This window comes from Chrysemys picta, chromosome 22 (assembly GCF_011386835.1).
Source record: "Chrysemys picta bellii isolate R12L10 chromosome 22, ASM1138683v2, whole genome shotgun sequence".
Lineage (NCBI taxonomy): Eukaryota > Metazoa > Chordata > Testudines > Emydidae > Chrysemys > Chrysemys picta.
Genome location: NC_088812.1, coordinates 13,205,608 through 13,225,549, shown reverse-complemented (window position 1 = coordinate 13,225,549; position 19,942 = coordinate 13,205,608). Strand labels below are relative to the sequence as shown.

Sequence of the window (19,942 nt, the reverse complement as noted above, 5' to 3'; positions counted from 1 at the left end):
TGCTCAACTGGTGGCTCTTCCACCGCTTCCTTGGATCGGCAGTGGAGGGAAGTTTTTCTTGGCGTTCATCCCTTATTTACACCCCGTTGTATAACTCTGAAGGTGGAGTGACTGCCCGTACTTGCTGTCAGGGTGTTAACGTTTATATTGCAGTAGCACCTGCCTCCCTCAGTCAGGCCAGGGCCTTGTTGTGCCAGGTATGTACAAAGTAAATGACAATACCCACCATTTTAAAATGCTGCGTTACTAGAACTTTAATGGCATTGTCGTGTACTACCACGTAATGAGGTTTGTCTTTGATTGCTTCCCTCTCGTTCCCCCAGCCTACAAGCAAACCTGTCCTTGTCCAGAAAGTTGAATGCAGTGCAGAGGGGGGGAGCTAACGCCCAATGAAATCCTAAGTGTCATGAAAAGAAAAGGCAGGAGTGGTGAAAATGGGAATCTTGCCACTGCTTAGTAACGCTTTTCCCCCTGTGCAATAAAAACTGGGCCGTGGAACAACTCATTAAAATTGATGAGCTACACTGCGGAGAATAGTCAGCAAGGAACCCCAAATGACATCAGGGAGAGCTGCTAGCTGGAAGCCCCTCATGCTGTTAGTCACAGTCTGTCCATGTAAATCCAAGCAGGCAGAGTTCTGAATCTCCCATGGGAAGCTTTTGGAGGATACAGGAAGATGGAGCAGAGGACGGACGGATGCTGTAGCCAAATTTGGGAAGAATGCTGGAGTGTGAGGTTCAGGGAGCCGGGCTCAATCGTTTTCATGAAGACTTTAGCGCTCAGAGAGAAGTGATAGGATTTGAAAGTAGCCTAGGACACCAGTTGGCTGCATTCAGAGGCTGTTAGGTGAAAATAGGAGTAAAACCTGAAAGGATCTCTTCCACAGTCCTATTTGGGGGTGGGGTAGAGCTGATTTTCGTGAGCTATTCTAATCTGCCAGATGTTGCTTTGAGCCCGCAGGTGCATGGATAAGGCTTAATTATTGATTTGACTGGTTGTCTGAGAGAATGGCAGCATCTTATCTAGACAATTGCTTCGCTGCCTGGATGTCGCCCTGTTTTGAAAATGCAGCTTTGTCCAATGGAAAGGCTAGTGAACTCAGCTTCTCTCACTGTTTTGGAATGAGGGAATCTGTCTCTCTCTTGTTGATGGGGATGTTAAAGCTTTCTAGAGAATCCCCCCGCTGCAGTGTGGGTGCCTGCTTGCTATCTCCCAGGCAACTCAGGTGAGCTTATAATTAGGTGTGGTGGAATTTATTTATTTTTCATAATTTTGATGGATATCCATCTTTGTAAACATTTTTAAATTTTGGATCTATTTACATTTTCACAATTGTGGGAATCTATAGTGGGTGGCGGGCAGGAAATAATTGTAACGAAAGTTCTCAAGCAGCATTTTTCTCTGCCTGTCTTTAAAGTTTCAGTTTAATATGATATTTTTGGTAGAGTTGTGTGTGTCTGGTGAAATTGACGTTTCAATTACCGATAAAAATCAAACCCTTCCAAGCCTATTTTATAATACTCCAAAAAGACAGGCTGTGGAGGAGGAGCCCTCATAAATACGGAGCAAAATGTGCATGGCTATTTCCTTCATGAACGGGGGCTTTGCTCCTTACTTTATAATGAGGTTTTTGCTTTTAACATGAATCATTCTCTAGCCCTCTGACAATACTGGGTGTTTCTCTTTATTTTTGGCAAGAGAGTGCATCCAACACAACCACCACTCTCTGCATGGATGTCAAGGCCTTCCAGGGCTGCCCTCTCAGCACAGAAGAGGCTCCGCGCCAGTGGTCTCTGATGGGCGTCGGACTGGGCTGGGAATAGGTTTGGGGAGCAGTGCTCTGGCTCCCAAGGCGTCGAGGAGTTGGCATGTCCCTGCTCTTCGCCTGTGGATCTCAAAGCACTTGAAAAGGAAGAGGGGAGTGTCCCTCCACCCTGGCCCTAGAAGAGTCAAGTAATGCACATTGGAAAAAATAACCCCCACTATACATACAATATGATGGGGTCTAATTTAGCTAGGAAAAAGATCTTGGAGTCATCGTGGATAGTTCTCTGAAGACGTCCATGCAGTGAGCAGCGGCAGTCAAAAAAGCAAACAGGATGTTAGGAATCATTAAAAAGGCGATAGAGAATAAGACTCAGAATATATTATTGCCCTTACATAAATTGATGATATGCCCACATCTCGAATACTGCATACAGATGTGGTCTCCTCATCTCAAAAAAGATATACCGGCACTAGAAAAGGTTCAGAAAAGGGCAACTAAAATGATGAGGGGTTTGGAACGGGTCCCCTATGAGGAGAGATTAAAGAGGCTAGGACTCTTCAGCTTGGAAAAGAGGAGACTAAGGGGGGATATGAGAGAGGTCTATAAAATCATGAGTGATGTGGAGAAAGTGAATAAGGAAAAGTTATTTACTTGTTCCCATAATACAAGAACGAGGGGTCACCAAATGAAATTAATAGGCTGCAGGTTGAAAACAAATACAAGGAAGTTCTTCATGCAGCGCACAGTTAACTTGTGGAACTCCTTGCCTGAGGAGGTTGTGAAGGCTAGGACTAGAACAGAGAACTGGATAAATTCATGGTGGTTAAGTCCATTAATGGCTAGTAGCCAGGAGGGGTAAGGAAGGGTGTCCCTAGCCTCTCTCTGTCAGAGATGGAGATGGATGGCAGGAGAGAGATCACTTGATCATTGCCTGTTAGGTTCACCCCCGCGGGGGCACCTGGCACTGGCCGCTGTCGGCAGACAGGACACTGGGCTGGATGGACCTTTGGTCTGACCCGGTTCGGCCGTTCTTAGGAGCAGTGCAGCCAGCAGCTGGTGGACAAATGGGGGGGGGGGGTCCAGCTCCTGTGGCCCCATCGCCCCCTGCTAAACACCCCCCCCCTTCCTCGGGGCACCAACAGGGCCCAAGAAAACTACATGTCCCAGCATCCTCCCCTCTCGTTTCCATGGCAACCCCGGGCCGGGGCGCTGTGCCCATTCCCTGTAGCAACAGCGGGAGGCATGGGAGCATGCGCCGCGCGTGGGACGGGGGCAAATTAGGAGACGCGAGAGGGAAGCTACGCGCGTGCGCGCTGAGACGATGGGGGAAGCGCGTGCGCACGCCGGGGGAGACTGCCCTGGGCACGCGCGCGCGGAAGGCCGAGAGCCGCGAGGCGGTTGGGGCGCATGCGCTCTGCGTCCGGTAGGGCCCACCTGGGCGCAAAGCGCGCTGAGGGAGCGGGCGCCGGCGCCGGCGCATGCGCGGCGGGGAGTGCGGCGAGAGGCGGGAGCGCGGGGTATTTTGCTGCGTCACCAGCGCCTGGAACAGCCGCCGTTGCCCGAGCGCGCGGTGCATTGTGGGTGCTAGGCCGAGCCCTGAGGAGGAGCCGCCGCCTCACGCTGGTCGGACCCGGTCCCTCTCGCCGCTGCCCGCCCGCGCCAGAGAGCCCTGAGCCGGGGACCCGCCTGAGCCGGAGCCGCCCCTGCCGCCGTTCGCCATGTGAGGGGGGAAGGGCTGAGGGCCGGGGGAGGGGGAGGGAGTTACTCCCCCCGCAGCGGGGAGGGGCCCGGCCAGGCCGCGGCCCTAGCGACGGCGGAGTCTCCCGGCACTTGTGGGGGCGCTTTTGGGAGGGGATGGGGAGGAGGCCGCGGGGGTTTGGGGGGGCACGTGGGCTGGGGGGAGGAGGCCGCGGGGGTTTGGGGGGGCACGTGGGCTGGGGGGAGGAGGACGTGGGGGTTTTGGGGGGGCACGTGGGCTGGGGGAGGCGGGCGCATGGGGTTTTGGGGGGGCACGTGGGCTGGGGGGTGGCGGGCGCATGGGGTTTTGGGGGGGCACGTGGGCTGGGGGGTGGCGGGCGCAGGGGGTTTTGGGGGGGCACGTGGGCTGGGGGAGGGGGGCGCAGGGGGTTTTGGGGGGCACGTGGGCTGGGGGGTGGCGGGCGCAGGGGGTTTTGGGGGGGCACTTGGGCTGGAGGGATGCGGGCGTATGGGGTTTTGGGGGGGCACGTGGGCTGGGGGGAGGAGGACGTGGGGTTTTGGGGGGGGCACGTGGGCTGGGGGGAGGAGGACGTGGGGTTTTGGGGGGGGCACGTGGGCTGGGGGGAGGAGGACGTGGGGTTTTGGGGGGGGCACGTGGGCTGGGGGGAGGAGGACGTGGGGTTTTGGGGGGGCACGTGGGCTGGGGGGAGGAGGACGTGGGGTTTTGGGGGGGCACGTGGGCTGGGGGGAGGAGGACGTGGGGTTTTGGGGGGGCACGTGGGCTGGGGGGAGGAGGACGTGGGGTTTTGGGGGGGCACGTGGGCTGGAGGGAGGCGGGCGCATGGGGTTTTGGGGGGGCACGTGGGCTGGAGGGAGGCGGGCGCATGGGGTTTTGGGGGGGCACGTGGGCTGGAGGGAGGCGGGCGCATGGGGTTTTGGGGGGGCACGTGGGCTGGAGGGAGGCGGGCGCATGGGGTTTTGGGGGGGCACGTGGGCTGGAGGGAGGCGGGCGCAGGGGGTTTTGGGGGGGCACGTGGGCTGGAGGGAGGCGGGCGCAGGGGGTTTGGGGGGGGCACGTGGGCTGGGGGGAGGCGGGCGCAGGGGGTTTGGGGGGGGCACGTGGGCTGGGGGGAGGCGGGCGCAGGGGGTTTGGGGGGGCACGTGGGCTGGGGGGAGGCGGGCGCAGGGGGTTTGGGGGGGCACGTGGGCTGGGGGGAGGCGGGCGCAGGGGGTTTGGGGGGGCACGTGGGCTGGGGGAGGGGGCGCAGGGGGGTTTGGGGGGCACGTGGGCTGGGGGGAGGCGGGCGCAGGGGTTTTGGGGGGGCACGTGGGCTGGGGGGAGGCGGGCGCAGGGGTTTTGGGGGGGCACGTGGGCTGGGGGGAGGCGGGGCGCAGGGCTGAGCAGCTCAGCCCTTAGGCGTGGTCACCTGTCTGGGTGTGGGAGAGGGTAATTTGTGGGGGTGGGAGGAGAGCGATGCAGGCACACTGGGTCCCTACAGCCCAGGGGATGAGTAGTAGTGCCGGAGGGGCTGGATGTAACCAACAGCCTTTGTTTTTATCAAGGTGAGGTGTTGTCAGGGTTCCCAGGGTTCCTGTCTCTCCTAGGAGCACCTGAGGTTGTCACTCAACCTGTAGCTGCCCCCCCCCCCCCCCCATAAGAATTCAGGGAACGCTCAGCCTCTGCACTATCTAACAGCTTCCCTGTTTGAGGGGTTGGCCACTTGCATTGTATTTCTGGAGCAGCAACCCTCAGTACAGTCCAAAACTAAGTGTAAATGGGGGACACAACAGCAGTTCCATTCCTTTCTCTTCCTTACAGATTAAGAGAAACAAATGCAAGCCACTATATTAACTGGTGTTGGCTGTTTAAGTTCTTTAGTGTGTTAAGCTTCTTATAAACCACGTTTCTCAACCAGCAAAACGTGACAGAAACTGAAACAAGAAACTTACTCTGGCAGACCATGAACTAGTAATGGCATGGGGGATTGGGAGATAGGACTCTGAATTCTCTTCACGGCTTGACTTTGTGACCTCGAGCAAGCCACTTCACCTGTATGGCCGTATTTCTTTCTGTCCCTCTGTAAAATGGAGACTTGGGAGGGTGTTGAGCCCAAACGTTTGTAAAGTGGTACAGGCATTTACATTCCAAAGCAATGTAAAACATTAGGTGTGTGCATATCATAAAATAACCGAGATTCCCAACTACTGTGTTACTCAAAAACTTCCTGAGTTGACTTCTGGTTGTGGCAATTGCAGCATAGAAGTGCTTAGTTTTGCAGGTCTACATCATGGTACCAGACCAGATGATGAATCTCTAGAACACAAATACAGGCATTCTCATAACTATATTTTACTATATTTTAAATATGCTTATTGCCTTGTTTCTGGGTACACCTATGTAAAATAACTTGTAATAAAAGCTAGTTTCATTACCTAAAACTAAATCCCATACTCACCAATGGACCAAAATACTCTTCACTACTATCAGGCCCTCGGGTAAATTCTTTGCTCACCAAACAAACTTTGCAGCATGTCAATAAAGTGTACCAACTCAGGCCTTGTTGGGGGAGAATTACATGGTAGAGATCCCTTCACTGAAACCTAGACACCCCCCCCCCCCCCCCAACATTCAATACCAAGGAAGGAACAAGATAGCCTGGGGGTTGATTTGAATTGTGGTAATATATGGGAAAAGATTGTGTCTTGGTGGCTAGGTCCCCAGTTTATTTTAGCACGTCCAAATCACTAGCAACCCCTTGAACTGCAAGTGCTGCAGGATACCAGTGCCATCTTTGGAGCATTGATATAATATAGTCCATACAATTAACTTCGCTAAGCTGAGGAGTCACTGTATTCTGCACCAGCTGTAGCTCCCAGGTGGTTTCCTGTGTCGTCTGATGTAGAACACACTGCATTCATGCAATGTGAAAGTGACAGACAAGTATCGCTAATTTGGCAGGATTCCCGTCAGATGGAAGCTAGCGAAGAGGTCACTGTGAAGCAGGAATTAAGATGCAAGATGAAACATAGCACAGTGTGATGTGCTAGTCACTTAGGTTAAACACATCCATTTACCCATAGTGCTGAGGTGGTCTTTCATTATTTGAGAACAATGGCAACCAGAAGTGACTGGCTCTAATCTAATGTACTATGGTCACAATTCTTAAGTAAATGAAACTTGGTTCCTTGTGTGCGTTTCATCTGGTGGCAAAGAGCACCAGAATGGGAAATACAGATAACTCGTATGGAGAAGACTGCTTATTGTAAGGGGCCAGAGAACACTACTTTAATTCTGCTAAAGATACTACTTACTTTCCAGGTACATGACAGTTGTGTGTCATGGTATAAATTGTTTGAAATATTGGACAAACCTAATTGTGCATTTAGGACTTAATGAGAGGTTGATGTGATAGAACTCTGCCTCATTCCTTGTAGCTCAAGTGACCGCTTGGCCAACTAATGAACTTTTTCAGCCCTCATGGATGAAAGGTTGTTCTTGTGAGATGGACTTGGTTACACTGAGGGAAGAGAGGAAAATGGTAGGCTTTCATGATAATGCATGCAACTGGTGCCCCTGAAAATCCTGACCACATTTCTCCACTACTAGTCAGGCAATGTGTCATGGTTAGTACTGCATAATGATTGTATAGGTGTGGAGTGGTCTTACTGCACGAGTGGTCCATACAGAATTTAGTCAACATGAAGACTTTATCGACACTGTAGGTCCTCTTTTCTTCCAGGAATCTTAAAATAGAGATACAGTACAGCCTCATCTGAAATTTCTGCTAGTAGTGCTGGTGCATCTTGCATTACTGTTTGTTATGAAATTCTGATTCCTGGCACATCATGTAGGGGCCTAAATTAAGGTTGCCATCAAACATAGCCATCCAGATCAAGTTTTCAAAAATTAGGCTATCTGCTGGTCAGACTTCCAGAGCAGTTTAACCTGACTGCAGCAAGCCTTTTTTGGGGGGAGAAGAGAGTATGTAAATCTAAAACAAGATAATGATTCAAACTTTAAACATGGGTCTAGTGTATTTCCTCTTGCTACTATCACCTCCTTTTCACATGGCTTAAATAATTGGGAAGGGAACCCCCATTTAATTCTAGGGCTAATCTTTTAAACAGACTCTTAGGGAATACTGTATAGTGGTGCAGTACCTTATTCCTGTAAGACCCGGTTAATCTTGGCAAAGATGTTGAGGGTATGGCTTGTGTTTCTTCGGATGTGTAGCTGTTACATATGCGTATAACTCTTAAAAGGCTAAATGTTAATAGTGTTCAGCAAAACTCTTGCATTAGAAGAGAGATCACTGTCCCTTCTCTTGATGATGTAACAATTCTGGGTGATAACTCATGATTTGAGTTCCATGGAGTTGGATTTTCATATTCTCTCTCAGCAGTATGGGAGATGGCTAGCGTACATAACATCCAAAGGCAGCAAGTCTGATGTCTGGGCTAGGCAAATAAAAGCAGAGCACACTTACCCTTGTCCTTCTTTCACTACATGCCTTTAAGTCTTCGCAGAGTGAGGCTTTTGTCAAATAAGGAATTAAAAATATTGAACTGGGGGAATAACCACTCTTTTATTACTAAACTTAGCCAGCATGGGTCCTCACAAATATGAAAGGAAACTTCTTGCCTTACATCCTATTTCTCAAATGTGTCACTAGAAGGAAGTTAGTCTTTCACCCAATGGGTTGGAATGGTTTGCTTGAATTCAAACAACCCATCCAGGAATGGATTCTTTTTTCACACTTGAAGACCACTGTTTGTGGTTGAGGGAACCTTTTAATTCCTACCTGGGGATTATTGGGTTATGCTCAGTCCCAGAAAGATAGAACTAGACCTTAATGGAAACTTCCCCCCCCGTGGAGCATAGGAAAACATAATTGTGAACCCAGTCGCCTTTGCTATCAGATCAGTCTTCGTAGAGCTGGTGCAAGAATTGCCAATAAAGAGGGTCTCTTCTGTGGTAGCAACTACTTGTGTATGGCTAGAAGCTGCGTTTGGGATAGTATTCTGAGAATTTCAGAGTTTGCATTTTCACCTATTGAGTTCCTCACCACCACACCATATGCCTATTGCTTGAAAATCAGTGTGATTGTGAATCAGATTTTATGCATTTTAATAAGTGAGACACGTGATAAAGGTTTTGATTAAAACCATGTCCACTAAAATAAGTCCACTCACTTAGCAACATAAAATCACTGTACTACTGGAATACTCTCAAACGAAACTTTATACTGCTTTCAGATTTAACCTCTCAAGTAAGACATCACAAGCTAAAAGTTCAGCAAAAATAAAGTACATGGTTTCCCTTTTACAAACATCTTTTCTTTCCTTCAAGCTTCTTATCCTTGGTTTCTAGTATAATCAGAGTAGCACTTGAATAGTTTTAGGTAGACTCCACTGCAGTAACTGGACAGAGGCATACTAGCGCTATATGTGCAGAACAGCTCCTTTACTCTTTCTGGCAAGAGTGAAATGAAACCCCGAAACAGTGCCTTTAATGTGCTGGGAAAACCATCTGACACTAACCCTGAAAATACTGTTCATAAAATAAACTTACAGAACCTACTGAACCTTGCATTATAAGATGGATGGAGAAAATCCCTTGCTAAAGGTGTAATGGTGCGTGTAAATGTGCTTGGCTATTGGTTTGGGGTCAAATATTGCAGAATACTTCATGCTTGACTCAGTCAATTGAGAGTCTGAGTCAGAATTTCTCAGACGCTTTACCTTTTAAAAGTGTAGCAGTGGTCTGTTGAAATGGTCTGAGAACTTGTCCTTGTATCAAGATTCCCTTTTTGGCAGGTTATTGCAATGCTTTAACATGGCGGGTTGGACTGCAGAGCATCTTGTTCTCAATCCCTCCGTGTAATGGCAGGAAAAAGCTAGTGTCCCACAAATTCATAGCTCTTTACATGTGTTGTACATACCCCTTCTTTCAGATGCAACTGAATGCTCTAGACTTGTGTAGTATTAATAATTTACTTTTAGCCAGTATATTGAGGTAGTCAGAATTTTATGTTGAAGAATAAAACCTTGAGACCACTTCTTTAAATGTTTCTGACATTGGAGCAATGTACTGAACTCATGAGCAGGGCCGTATTTGTGTTCAGCATTGTGGTTCTCTGAGATCTGCCCTTTAACATTATAAATGGGTTACTACTGTCCTACCTCCCAGGTCTCTGGACTTTGGGATACCTTCCTCCATTGCACCTTGTGAAAAACGCTTCCTGTCTTGTGTTCGCGGCAACAGCATCTTGTGCAAAGTGAGGTGACTAGTCTTTCCTCCAGAATGCAGAAATTCGGTTATCCAGCCTGGCTTGCGTGTCAGCTGTACTGATCTGTCAACAGTTTTGCTGGGAAGACTGCAATGGGGCATACTGAACCATGTTAGCTGTACCTGTCAGATGAGTACGCTGACACTTAACACTGTCCTACTTCTGGTAGAAATGGGACTTTTACTTGTGCATGCTTGTAGTGTTAGCAAGTTGTGGGGAAGACAAAGGATTTCCACTCTTGTTCTGTGCTACTGAGACATGTGGAAGGTGCTTGCATGTGCAGTTATCTTTAGTGACCCTAGTGAGTCACAAGTGGCTGTCTATCCCATTCTCCCTCTCTCCCCACCCCTTTCAGTTAAAATGTGGTTCTATTTGGCAGTATAACCAGGACTCGGGCATGGCTAACACTTGGCTAAGGCCTTGGATTCACATGGGAACAACCACATCATGCTGCAAAACAACCTGTCTCTCTTGTAACATCATTGATCTTGCAGTGCAGGTGGAACCAAAAAGTGCCATTAAATCATACTTAATTCTTTTAAAGGTACTGAAATCAAATCTACGCACTTCCTGCTTAATATAAAACCAACTAGTGATAACTTCAGTATAAGGCAATTTTCAAGTCTTGTCTGTTCCTCCAACACTAGACACATACAAGGAATCAGTTTGGACCTGGTGTTACAAGGAATCTATAGGATATACAACTGAACTTTTAGGGACCTCAAAACCTTGACAGCAAAGCTAATAAATTGATTTGTATAAAGTCTGTCACCCTGAAAGAATGCTGTATGCTTTACAAGCTTCTCTTCCTGGGCACCTAAATACAGCTGCCTATGGGATGCAGTGTGGTTTCCATTCTGCTCCAAAAGCATTGATTACTCTAGAGCAGGGGAAATGAAGCTACTGAGAGAAATAAGGAGGAAGAATCTAATTACCCAGGTCAGAATTTGTCCAGGACACTGATACTGCTGTTTGTATCACTTGTGGTACAAAGATCTTGATGGATCTTGTGTGATCAGGGCTTCAGCTTTACATCTTATCCAAAAAGCAGATGATCTGTTTTGTACTATCCTGGAGCATTTGCTTACCACCTACTGAATTGTCAAGCGCATATCCTGTTGCACCTGTGTTCTTCTATGGAGCCTCCATAGAGGACTGAGCAAGTCTTTATCCTACTTAGGCTGAGATCTGACATGGTCAGCTCAAAATGATACAATTCCTAGAGACTCGTCATGGATGCCCCCATTGTATTTAACTTTAACTTTTTGTAATTACATGGCTTCTGTCCACCCTCTACTTTTGTAATACAGTAGTTTGGAGCTGAGGGATAGCGGCTTTTATGGGGAGGGTTTAATAAATAAAGTGAAGTGTATTTCTAATTCATAATAAATCTCAGCACCTTTAAATAGCAATGAGATTTTTTTCTGTTTCCTCATTGCTAATTCTGAAAGACTATTCTCCTTAAAACTGTCTGTCTAGATCCTGTTTACAAACCTGTTCGCTTGCTGGCAATTTCTAATGGTATTCACATGCAAATTAAACTGAGCTTACTCTTTCTTACCTGTTCATCTTCATGAACTTGAGTTTTCTGATGACTGTTCTATTTCATACAGTTTTTAACTAGAGAACTTGCTTCAAAACTGGTATATATTCAGTCTGGCTAAATAGGAACCACTGGCGTTAGCAAGAACTCAAAGGTACTGGAGTAGCATATCAGCCAAGAGGGCTCTGATTGCCTTAAGTGTATGATCTCTTCATTTAATTTCATTATCTGTGATAACCTTTAAGCATTCAAGGAGTGTTACCACTTTGCGATGTTTTTGGGGATTATACACTGAGCAATTTTCTATTATCTCTTCAGCTTCTATCTATCTTTCAACCTAAGCCCCATTTGGGCTGCTACTCGTATTGTACTAAGCTTCTCATTGCAGTGCATCTCATAACTGCTAAGATGACTTTCTCTTGCTGATGAAAGTTGCCTTTATTGCAGTGAAAACTAGACAGATGCTATTAAAGCTGTTTGGAGGGGGGAAGTGTGCATACAGTGGCAATGTCCACCCTTGAATCTACTAGCAGACTAGGACAGCTGAGCTTTGGTACTCTATCTTAAAATTAAGAAATAGTCTCAGTGTTAAAAAGAAATTTACTTAAATGGCACAAGTTTTCAGTTTTGATCTAATTCTCTTAAATGGTCTGTTTCTAGGCAGCCTGCTTCTGCAAAGTGGTATGACCGAAGGGACTACGTCTTTATTGAATTTTGCGTTGAAGACAGTAAAGATGTTAACGTAAATTTTGAAAAATCCAAACTTACATTCAGGTAAATAACCAAGACCATTGTCAAGTGGAAGAGAAATTTCGGTATCTAAATGCTGACCTGACCCTTTTTCTAACTAAATAGCACATACCGTTATTTTATTGCAACTATCTTTGTTTTGGGACTTTTCAGTCCAGCTACATAACTTGCTTAATTCTTTTCTCTTACAGTTGTCTTGGTGGAAGTGATAACTTTAAGCATTTAAATGAAATCGATCTTTTTAATTATATTGATCCAAATGTAAGTATTTTCTGAACTTTTATCCTCTGTACCCTTCATTATACAAGAAAAGGGGACTCTAAATATGTGAGGTATTTGAATACTATGGGTAATGAGCCCCATTAGTAACTTAATGTACTTAAAGAAATTTTTGTCTAAGAAAGGGATCTCTGGTCCTTCCTCTCCGCTACTTGAAGAGTGGCATGTCAAAGTCTCCTCCTGAATACTTACTGATTGCACTTCTGTGTGCTTCTCACCACTGTTCGTGCACATCCTTTTTTAGCGCTCCTTGCTTTATCCTTGTTCATCTTTCTCAACAGACCAAAAACAAACACACAATCAGCATCATTGTGCCTTGTTAGAGCAGGTATTTTTACTAGCTTGTAAAATGTTGCTGTGCAGGAGTGTGGGGTTTCAGTCTTGGATGGATAATGACTTTTTGCAATCCCTTCCCCAGTTTGAATGCTGTGGCTAGTCCAAAATTGGGAGGGAGGGATTATTTTGGTCCATGCTAGATCACAATGCAATGTTCCATAGACACTCCAGTAGACTTTGGTGATCTATTCAAGTATTCATTGTAAAGAGTATTCATGCCACATGATAGGAGGCAGCTACTGTATATACTTTATTCATCCTCTCAAGCATAACTGAATGATGACCTCTCAAATGGGTGGGTGAATGCAGATGTATAAATTTTACTGAAGTTGCTCCTATCTCCTGACTCTACCATGTTAATAGGACAATTCTTTCATTCCAGGAATCCAAGCATAAAAGAACAGACAGATCTATCTTGTGTTGTTTAAGAAAAGGAGAATCTGGCCAGTCATGGCCAAGGTTAACAAAAGAGAAGGCAAAGGTACGCTTCCATTCTGTGGGTTTTTTTTTTTTCTTCATTATACTCATGGAAGCAGTGGTAACTCCACTCAAATTATGGAGAGTCCCTATGTCATGTCAGATGATGAACAGGTTGAGCATTTACTGTGTGATTTGTAGTACCTACCAGGTCATTCAGCCCATCTCCAAACAAAATGGCAGTGCTCCAAGAACCTGCCTACGTTTTCCTAATGTGAGGGAAAACTTCTGTTCATTTCCTCTACCCCCAACACAACCCTAGAACAAATATTCGTCCCTCAAGGAGATAACTCTTTGTATTGCTGTGTAGCTCAACTGGCTCAGTGTGGATTTCAACAACTGGAAAGACTGGGAAGATGATTCAGATGAAGACCTGTCCAATTTTGATCGCTTCTCTGAGGTGAGGGAAGAGGAGAACCCAGAGGCCTGGGTTTTGTTTGCAAGCAATAGCTGGTAGCTAGGCAATCAGACCTCTTCAGTTGTCTCAACAGACCAAGTGGTTCCTTGGCCATCTGTACCAATGCGAACTCATCACACATTCAACTCCAGCTGTTGCCAGTACCAAATGGGTGACTTGGCCGGTTCCAACTAGAGCAAAACAATTTTAGAATTGTAGCAACTTCCTACATAAAATATAAACAGAGGGTTCTGTGGCACCTTTAAGACTAACAGAAGTATTGGGAGCATAAGCTTTTGTGGGTAAGAACCTCACTTTTTCAGATGCAAGACTCACTTGCATCTGAAGAAGTGAGGTTCTTACCCACAAAAGCTTATGCTCCCAATACTTCTGTTAGTCTTAAAGGTGCCACAGGACCCTCTGTTGCTTTTTACAGATTCAGACTAACACGGCTACCCCTCTGATACATAAAATATAGTTGATCATAGTCTATATAAAAAACCACTCCATTGGCTGCTTCTTCTGTATGTTTAATCTTTCCTTATGATGATCTCTAATTGCACTTTGAAGAACCAGGCTTAGTGCAAAGGGAGGCCTGCACAGCACTCCAAAGCAGTAGAGCAAGTGCACATAGGTTGTGCTAGAAGGCATGTCTTCTCCAGAGCAGAGACTGCCAGTTCTGCTGGGGTGAGGGGGTGCTGTGGACTCTGATGAGATTACCAGCTTTATTTGTGCTTGTGACCAAACCTATTCTTAACGTGGCTGTCCAGAGGTAGAGGGCAGCTAATGCATTAATTTGACTTTCCATCGGATTGAGATGCAGTTAATTTAAAAACAATATTTTGCATGTTGAGATTTATACTAATCTAGCTAGTCTGCATTCTTACTTGGGCTCTTCCGAAGAAATATTCTTAATGAAGATGCAGTAACTACTGCATGTGTGTAGAAGGGCTTACGGAAAGCACAGTGGAGACTGATCAAGTGGAACAGAGCTCTGTGATAATTGGGACTGTTTTTAGACTTGGAATGCAGTATTCCTGGGGTTTATAGAGCGAATGAGAAAATGTCAGTGAGACAAAGGCTTTAATTTAACACTAGTTCCCTTTATAACAGATGATGAACAACATGGGTGGAGATGAAGATGTAGATTTGCCAGAAGTAGATGGAGCAGATGATGTAAGTAGTTTATGGGGATTTCTTAAAGGGTTAAGTTTTCAGCAGATATGTCAAGGCTTGCTCAGGTCAACTTGTATCACCACTTTGGAGTTCTTAAAGCTTCACTAACTGGAAGCAGGGGCTGTATCTGGACTCCTGCTCTTCATTTCCTTTGTGTGTGAACAGTACATCAGATTTGGAAAAACCTACTATTGTGTCCTCTGCAATGACCTCAGTGGTAGTGGCTTTACCACTGCAGCTGCTGTGCTTGAGCCAACCTTGCCAAACCTTCAGCTGTGGTTCTTGGTAATTCTGCCTTGAAGCATGTAAGGTTCACCAGAGGTATAGGGTCCTTCCGATTTACTGGGACGTCCTTCAGGATCAAAAGGATGTCTTAAACATCCTCAGTACGAAGTTGAGTGGTGGCGTTTACTGGGTTAGTGTCAGAAGGAGCAGCTTCAGAACCTACCTGACTTATTTGCCAACTTTTTTTCTTCTTTCTCCAGGATTCACCAGACAGTGATGATGAAAGTAAGTTATTTTACCATGCAGATTTGTTTCTGAGCACTAGTCTTACATAAGCTTTGTTTCACCCAAAGTAGGACAGTCTTGTGGAGAGCTTGCCAGCACTAAGCATCGTGCTGCATGTCGCCACAAGTGACTGTGTTCTAGTTAGCCTGCAGTGTGTACTCAGTGCAGGTCTACCTCGTATCTGTCGTCTAGGCAGTGTGATCTAATGGACTGTCGACTACAGAGTCATAAACTTTCCCAAGAGTTGCAAGTGTCACTTTTAAACTTTGCAGATTGCTGCAGTCCCAACAACAATTGTTGAGGCTAGAGACTAATTTGCATCTCATACATGGTGCTGTGTAGCTGCTAATTGACTAGAGTCTTGTATTTCATGCAGCGGTTACGAGGACTCGTTCTCAAGTTCTGCACGTATTTGAGAACCTAACTTGTCTTTGCACCAGTGGCAAACTAGCAAAAGCATTCTTAGAAAACTGCGCTGCATGCTCCTTAGACTGGTGCAGGGATCGCGTCTGTGGAGCCCCTAGTGCGACGGGTTCTAGGTGATCTGTGTTCAAAACAAAACCCAAACACTAACGCATTAACTCTATCCTCAGAAATGCCAGATCTGGAGTAAGGAGAACTGTCGTCTTCAGGGTTTGGGGAAAGAACTTCATCACAACATTTCATAACCGAAGAATTCCTGAGTTGATCACTCTAAAGGCAGATACTGCATCCTTTAACCCATGTTCAATCTGTTTTAAATGGTTTCACTGATGGTTGGTGTGTACCATTGTTCAGGGCAGTCTTAAGCCACATGAGGCAATAATGTTATGCAGGAATGTTTTTTTTTTCCAGACTTCCAAAAAACAATTGAGGTGTAGGCAATCGCTACAAAACAAGTTGCAATAAAAAGGGCTTAGAGCCTCCTTGCCTCGTCATAAGACATAATTACAATGGGAAAATTCTCAATTTACAGGAAGTGGTAAATTAGCATTTTTCCCCTCACAGTGTGGACTGCAGATCATTTAAAATTTCAGATTTTTATACCTGGAACTCAACTGACTGAAACAATGTTTTAATTGGCTTACAAAATTAAACTGGTAACATGCTATACCTCTGCGGTGTCTTCAGGTGTATTCCACTAATGTTTTAATAAAAAGGAAAAAAAATTGCTTCACTTCGTTGTATTTAATCACTAGTTAGTGTTCCAGATGTATCCTAGCTAAAACTAGTGAACCCCTAACTTAAATGGGTGAAGCCTGTACATTTGGTATTGTTTGACCCTCAAGCTTTTACATCTCTTAGTACAGAGGGGTGAAAGTGGCTGGCTGTACATTGTTGCTTGTCAATCTGTACATTTAGACCAAATTGTATTTGCACTGTTGGTATGGAAACAAGTGACAAAAAGTTAATACACTATTGGGTTTTTGTTTCATTTATTTTGACCAGCTTATTACAAGACTGAAAAACCTCAATCTGTGTTAAGAGCAGAGGGGATTTTTTTTTTAAATGTCTACATTCTTTCTAATAAACTGTTGAAGACTCCATGGCTGTCCTTTTAACTGTCTGGTTGACTGTAACTTCATGTATTCTTACTATTTGCTGGAATGGATTTTTTCTTTAGTTGGAATACTAGTGTGGGATTATTTCAGCTGTTCGAAGGAGGCAAGTTGTAATGTTCCCAGCAAACCTTCAAAAAAGTGGATCTGTAATTGAAAATTGTAGGTACACTTTGACAACAGTTTAAAAAAGAAGTGTTGTGATTTGACTAAAATAAAACAATGTTTTGTCCTCCTCCTAAATCTTTGAGCTTTTGCATTTTGGCACTTTTAGTTCCCTTAAATGGCTCTTGGGCTTTGTCAGGTGCTGGGTGTATTGGTTCATGATTTCATTATGTTCTACCTCTGGACTCCCAAGTGGAAAGCTTTGCACGGTTACAGCTGAAGTGTGCTGCTACTGATGCAAAGAGGCTCTGAAGTATTATTTCAGTATTCTAGTGCAGGCTGTAGTACCTGCCCTAGCCTTGTTGCCGTGCACATTTGCGTGTTCCATAACTCTAGCTTGGTGGTCTTTCAATACGTCTGATAAATACACCAGAACAGTCGTCGGTTAACTCACCATGACATGACATGGGTTGGGTCTCCATGAAGATTGCTCCTTCTGCCGAACAGTCGTGCCATGAGTTGGTCCCTGCATGCAGAGATTGAAATCTGCAAACATTTAGCCTTTCTCAAGCTCCAGCTAGGGGAATTGGGGAACAGTCTGGTGTTGCTAAATCCACACGTCTTTTAGTTAGAATCAAAAAAGCACTTTTGTCTTCTGAGCAGTTTCTCCTATCCCCAGCAGGAGGCTCTTACTTTGTACTTTTCCTCAAAACAAGACTCCTTCCGGCGGGATCATTAGGAAGGGTCGGTCTACACTTTAGCTGGGCCGCTGCCGTTTTAGTGCTTCAGTGAAGATGCTGCTACATTGCTGGGCAGCTTCTCCCGTCGGCACGGGCAATCCACCTCTGCTGATGTACTGCTGTCTACAGCAGAGTTAGATCAATCCAATTGCATCACTCACCAGTGTGGATTTTTCGCAGCCCTGCACGACAGTTATACCCCTGTAAGCACATAATGTAGGCCTGGTCTAACGATTCAGAGCTAATGGTGCAGAAGCCCAGAAGAAATTTCAGTAAGTGCAGGGGTGTATGCTGCTCAAACTGTCCAGGGCTGTGCCATTTGAATCTGGGGGGATACGATCTAGAACTGCTGTTGTGACGGCAAATCTGTATGCCTTTCGCAGAGTGAGGGCCATAAAAGGGAGAAGATAGATACAAATCGATCACCGCTGTTGCCTTTTGATCTTCATTTAACCCCTCTTGGTGCTGGCCTTAGCCTTGACGCTATCTGATGAGAGAGGAGCAGTGAGTTGCCAAAAGACACTGAAAAGGAGTGGGCCAGGCTAAGCCTTAGAGGAAAGGAGATTTCCTGGGCCGCTCAGCCTTTATAAAGGAGTCACTTGTGCCCCTCCCATGTAAGATGGAACAGCCCTGTGTGCACCATTCTAGTCTCCTGTGCTGGGTACAAGAGACCATTCAGAGAACTGTGGATGTAGGACTGATGACGGCTGCTGCTGCCTGACAATAGGTACAGCAAAGAACGTTGCCTGACACTCTCGTCACTTACGGCTTTACCTGGTACCTTCTGCGGAACAGGAGCTCTCTGGCTTATTCCTGGCACAACATAAATCGGGCTTCCTGCAGCTAATACTAAGACGTGACCCTGCTTGTTCGGGTTTTGTCATAGTTCTGTTACTGTCCCTATATGCTGCTGTAGTCCCAAGTGCTGTGTCCCTCTGCTCAGCGGGGATGTCTACTTAAGCAACTTCCCTTTTAAAGGGGTCCTAAATATTGTTAGTAAGAGCTGGCCGTTGTCCAGCTCCTATATCGAACGTAGGTGCCAAATTACCTGCTTCAGTAGAATCACTGCCAGTTGAAGGCAATTGCCTAAACCCCTGCGTTAAATAAAAACATGTGGAAAAGAACTGGGCTAGCTAGAGACAGGTAGCAGCTGCAGAGAAGGTGAATGGTCCTTGGCTGCTAGCACACATCTATTCCACTGGAGATGCGTACCTGCCTCAAGCACAGTTGCCAGAGAGTTTTTTCCTGCAGTGGTACCCATCGGGGTGATCCGAGCACCCTCAGGTGCCACGTGTGCTGATGTAAGAGGATTGTGCCCCCCTGCACGACCCTCTTCGGTTCCTTCTTACCGCCAGTGATGGTCGTCAGTGATTCCAGACCTGTGAGGGAAGCGCTTGTCGCTCTGTGTGTGTATATCCTGTTGTTAGAAGTTAATTAGTTGTAGTTATTAGCCTTACGTAGTTCTTAATGCTAGGCTTTCATTTTAGGACTTTTGACCAATTCTCTCTCTGTAGTGGAACGATGCTTCATGCTGGGATTTAAGCCCTGCCGGACTTGTGCAAACCTGTGCTGGCCAGCAGCCCACTCCCACCCTCGTTATGTGTGGGAGAATCCCACGTTAGTGACAAGTGCCATATTTGCTAAGGATTCAAGCCCTACTCACAGGAAGGTAATGGTGAGGCTCGAGTGCTGCTTACGGAGGCTCCATTTGAGTCCTGTCACGGGTAAAGCACCCCAAATCCATCCGCTGTGGTGCGGAGTGCCCCACCGGAGACTGGCTGTGGCCTCTTGTTCCTGTTCGCCAGTACAGAGAAAAGACAGGCCTTCCTCCAGTTCGCTGCGTTGAGAGAGTGTGTCTGTACCCAAGCCAAGTAGAGGTTGAGACTCCCATTGCCTAGGGAGAGAGGGTCCATCCGGGCCATCCCCTGAAAGATCTCTGCGGCATAATCAGACAGTGCTGTCCTCAACCACCCCAGAAGCATATGCAGCTGCAAGGGACCTGCTTAGCCTATTGGTACTGGTATTGCCACCAATACAAGAAGGTGGACAGCTAGTACTGATCCCTACAGCTCCTATCTTGCTGGGTCAAGACCCTGTAGTGCCATTACCTCCGAAGCGTCCGTAGAACCCGGGGCAATCGAGAGGCAAGCCTCCCACGATATCCCTGGGCTTGGCTCTCCCTCACCAGTCCCAACTGGTTCTGCCCCTCTCTTGGCAGAAGCATTGGATTCTTCAGAGTCTGATGTGATACTGTCTGTATCCCTTCTAGGATGAGGAACGTATTCCCCCCTCACCACTGGCCTCATTCTAAGAGACCATGGTCCAAGCAAGGATG

The 19,942-nt window shown here is 46.5% G+C and overlaps 1 protein-coding gene across 1 annotated transcript; it reads left to right on the top strand.

Annotated features, from left to right (window-relative positions):
* The first annotated feature begins 3,150 nt into the window (after positions 1-3,150).
* PTGES3 (prostaglandin E synthase 3) lies at positions 3,151-17,005 on the top strand. Its single transcript, XM_065575952.1, has 8 exons — positions 3,151-3,488; positions 11,960-12,073; positions 12,241-12,310; positions 13,047-13,145; positions 13,452-13,541; positions 14,652-14,714; positions 15,200-15,224; positions 15,818-17,005. Coding segments are annotated over exons 1-8 (483 nt in total). The 5' UTR covers positions 3,151-3,486; the 3' UTR covers positions 15,838-17,005.
* The last annotated feature ends 2,937 nt before the right edge of the window (positions 17,006-19,942 follow it).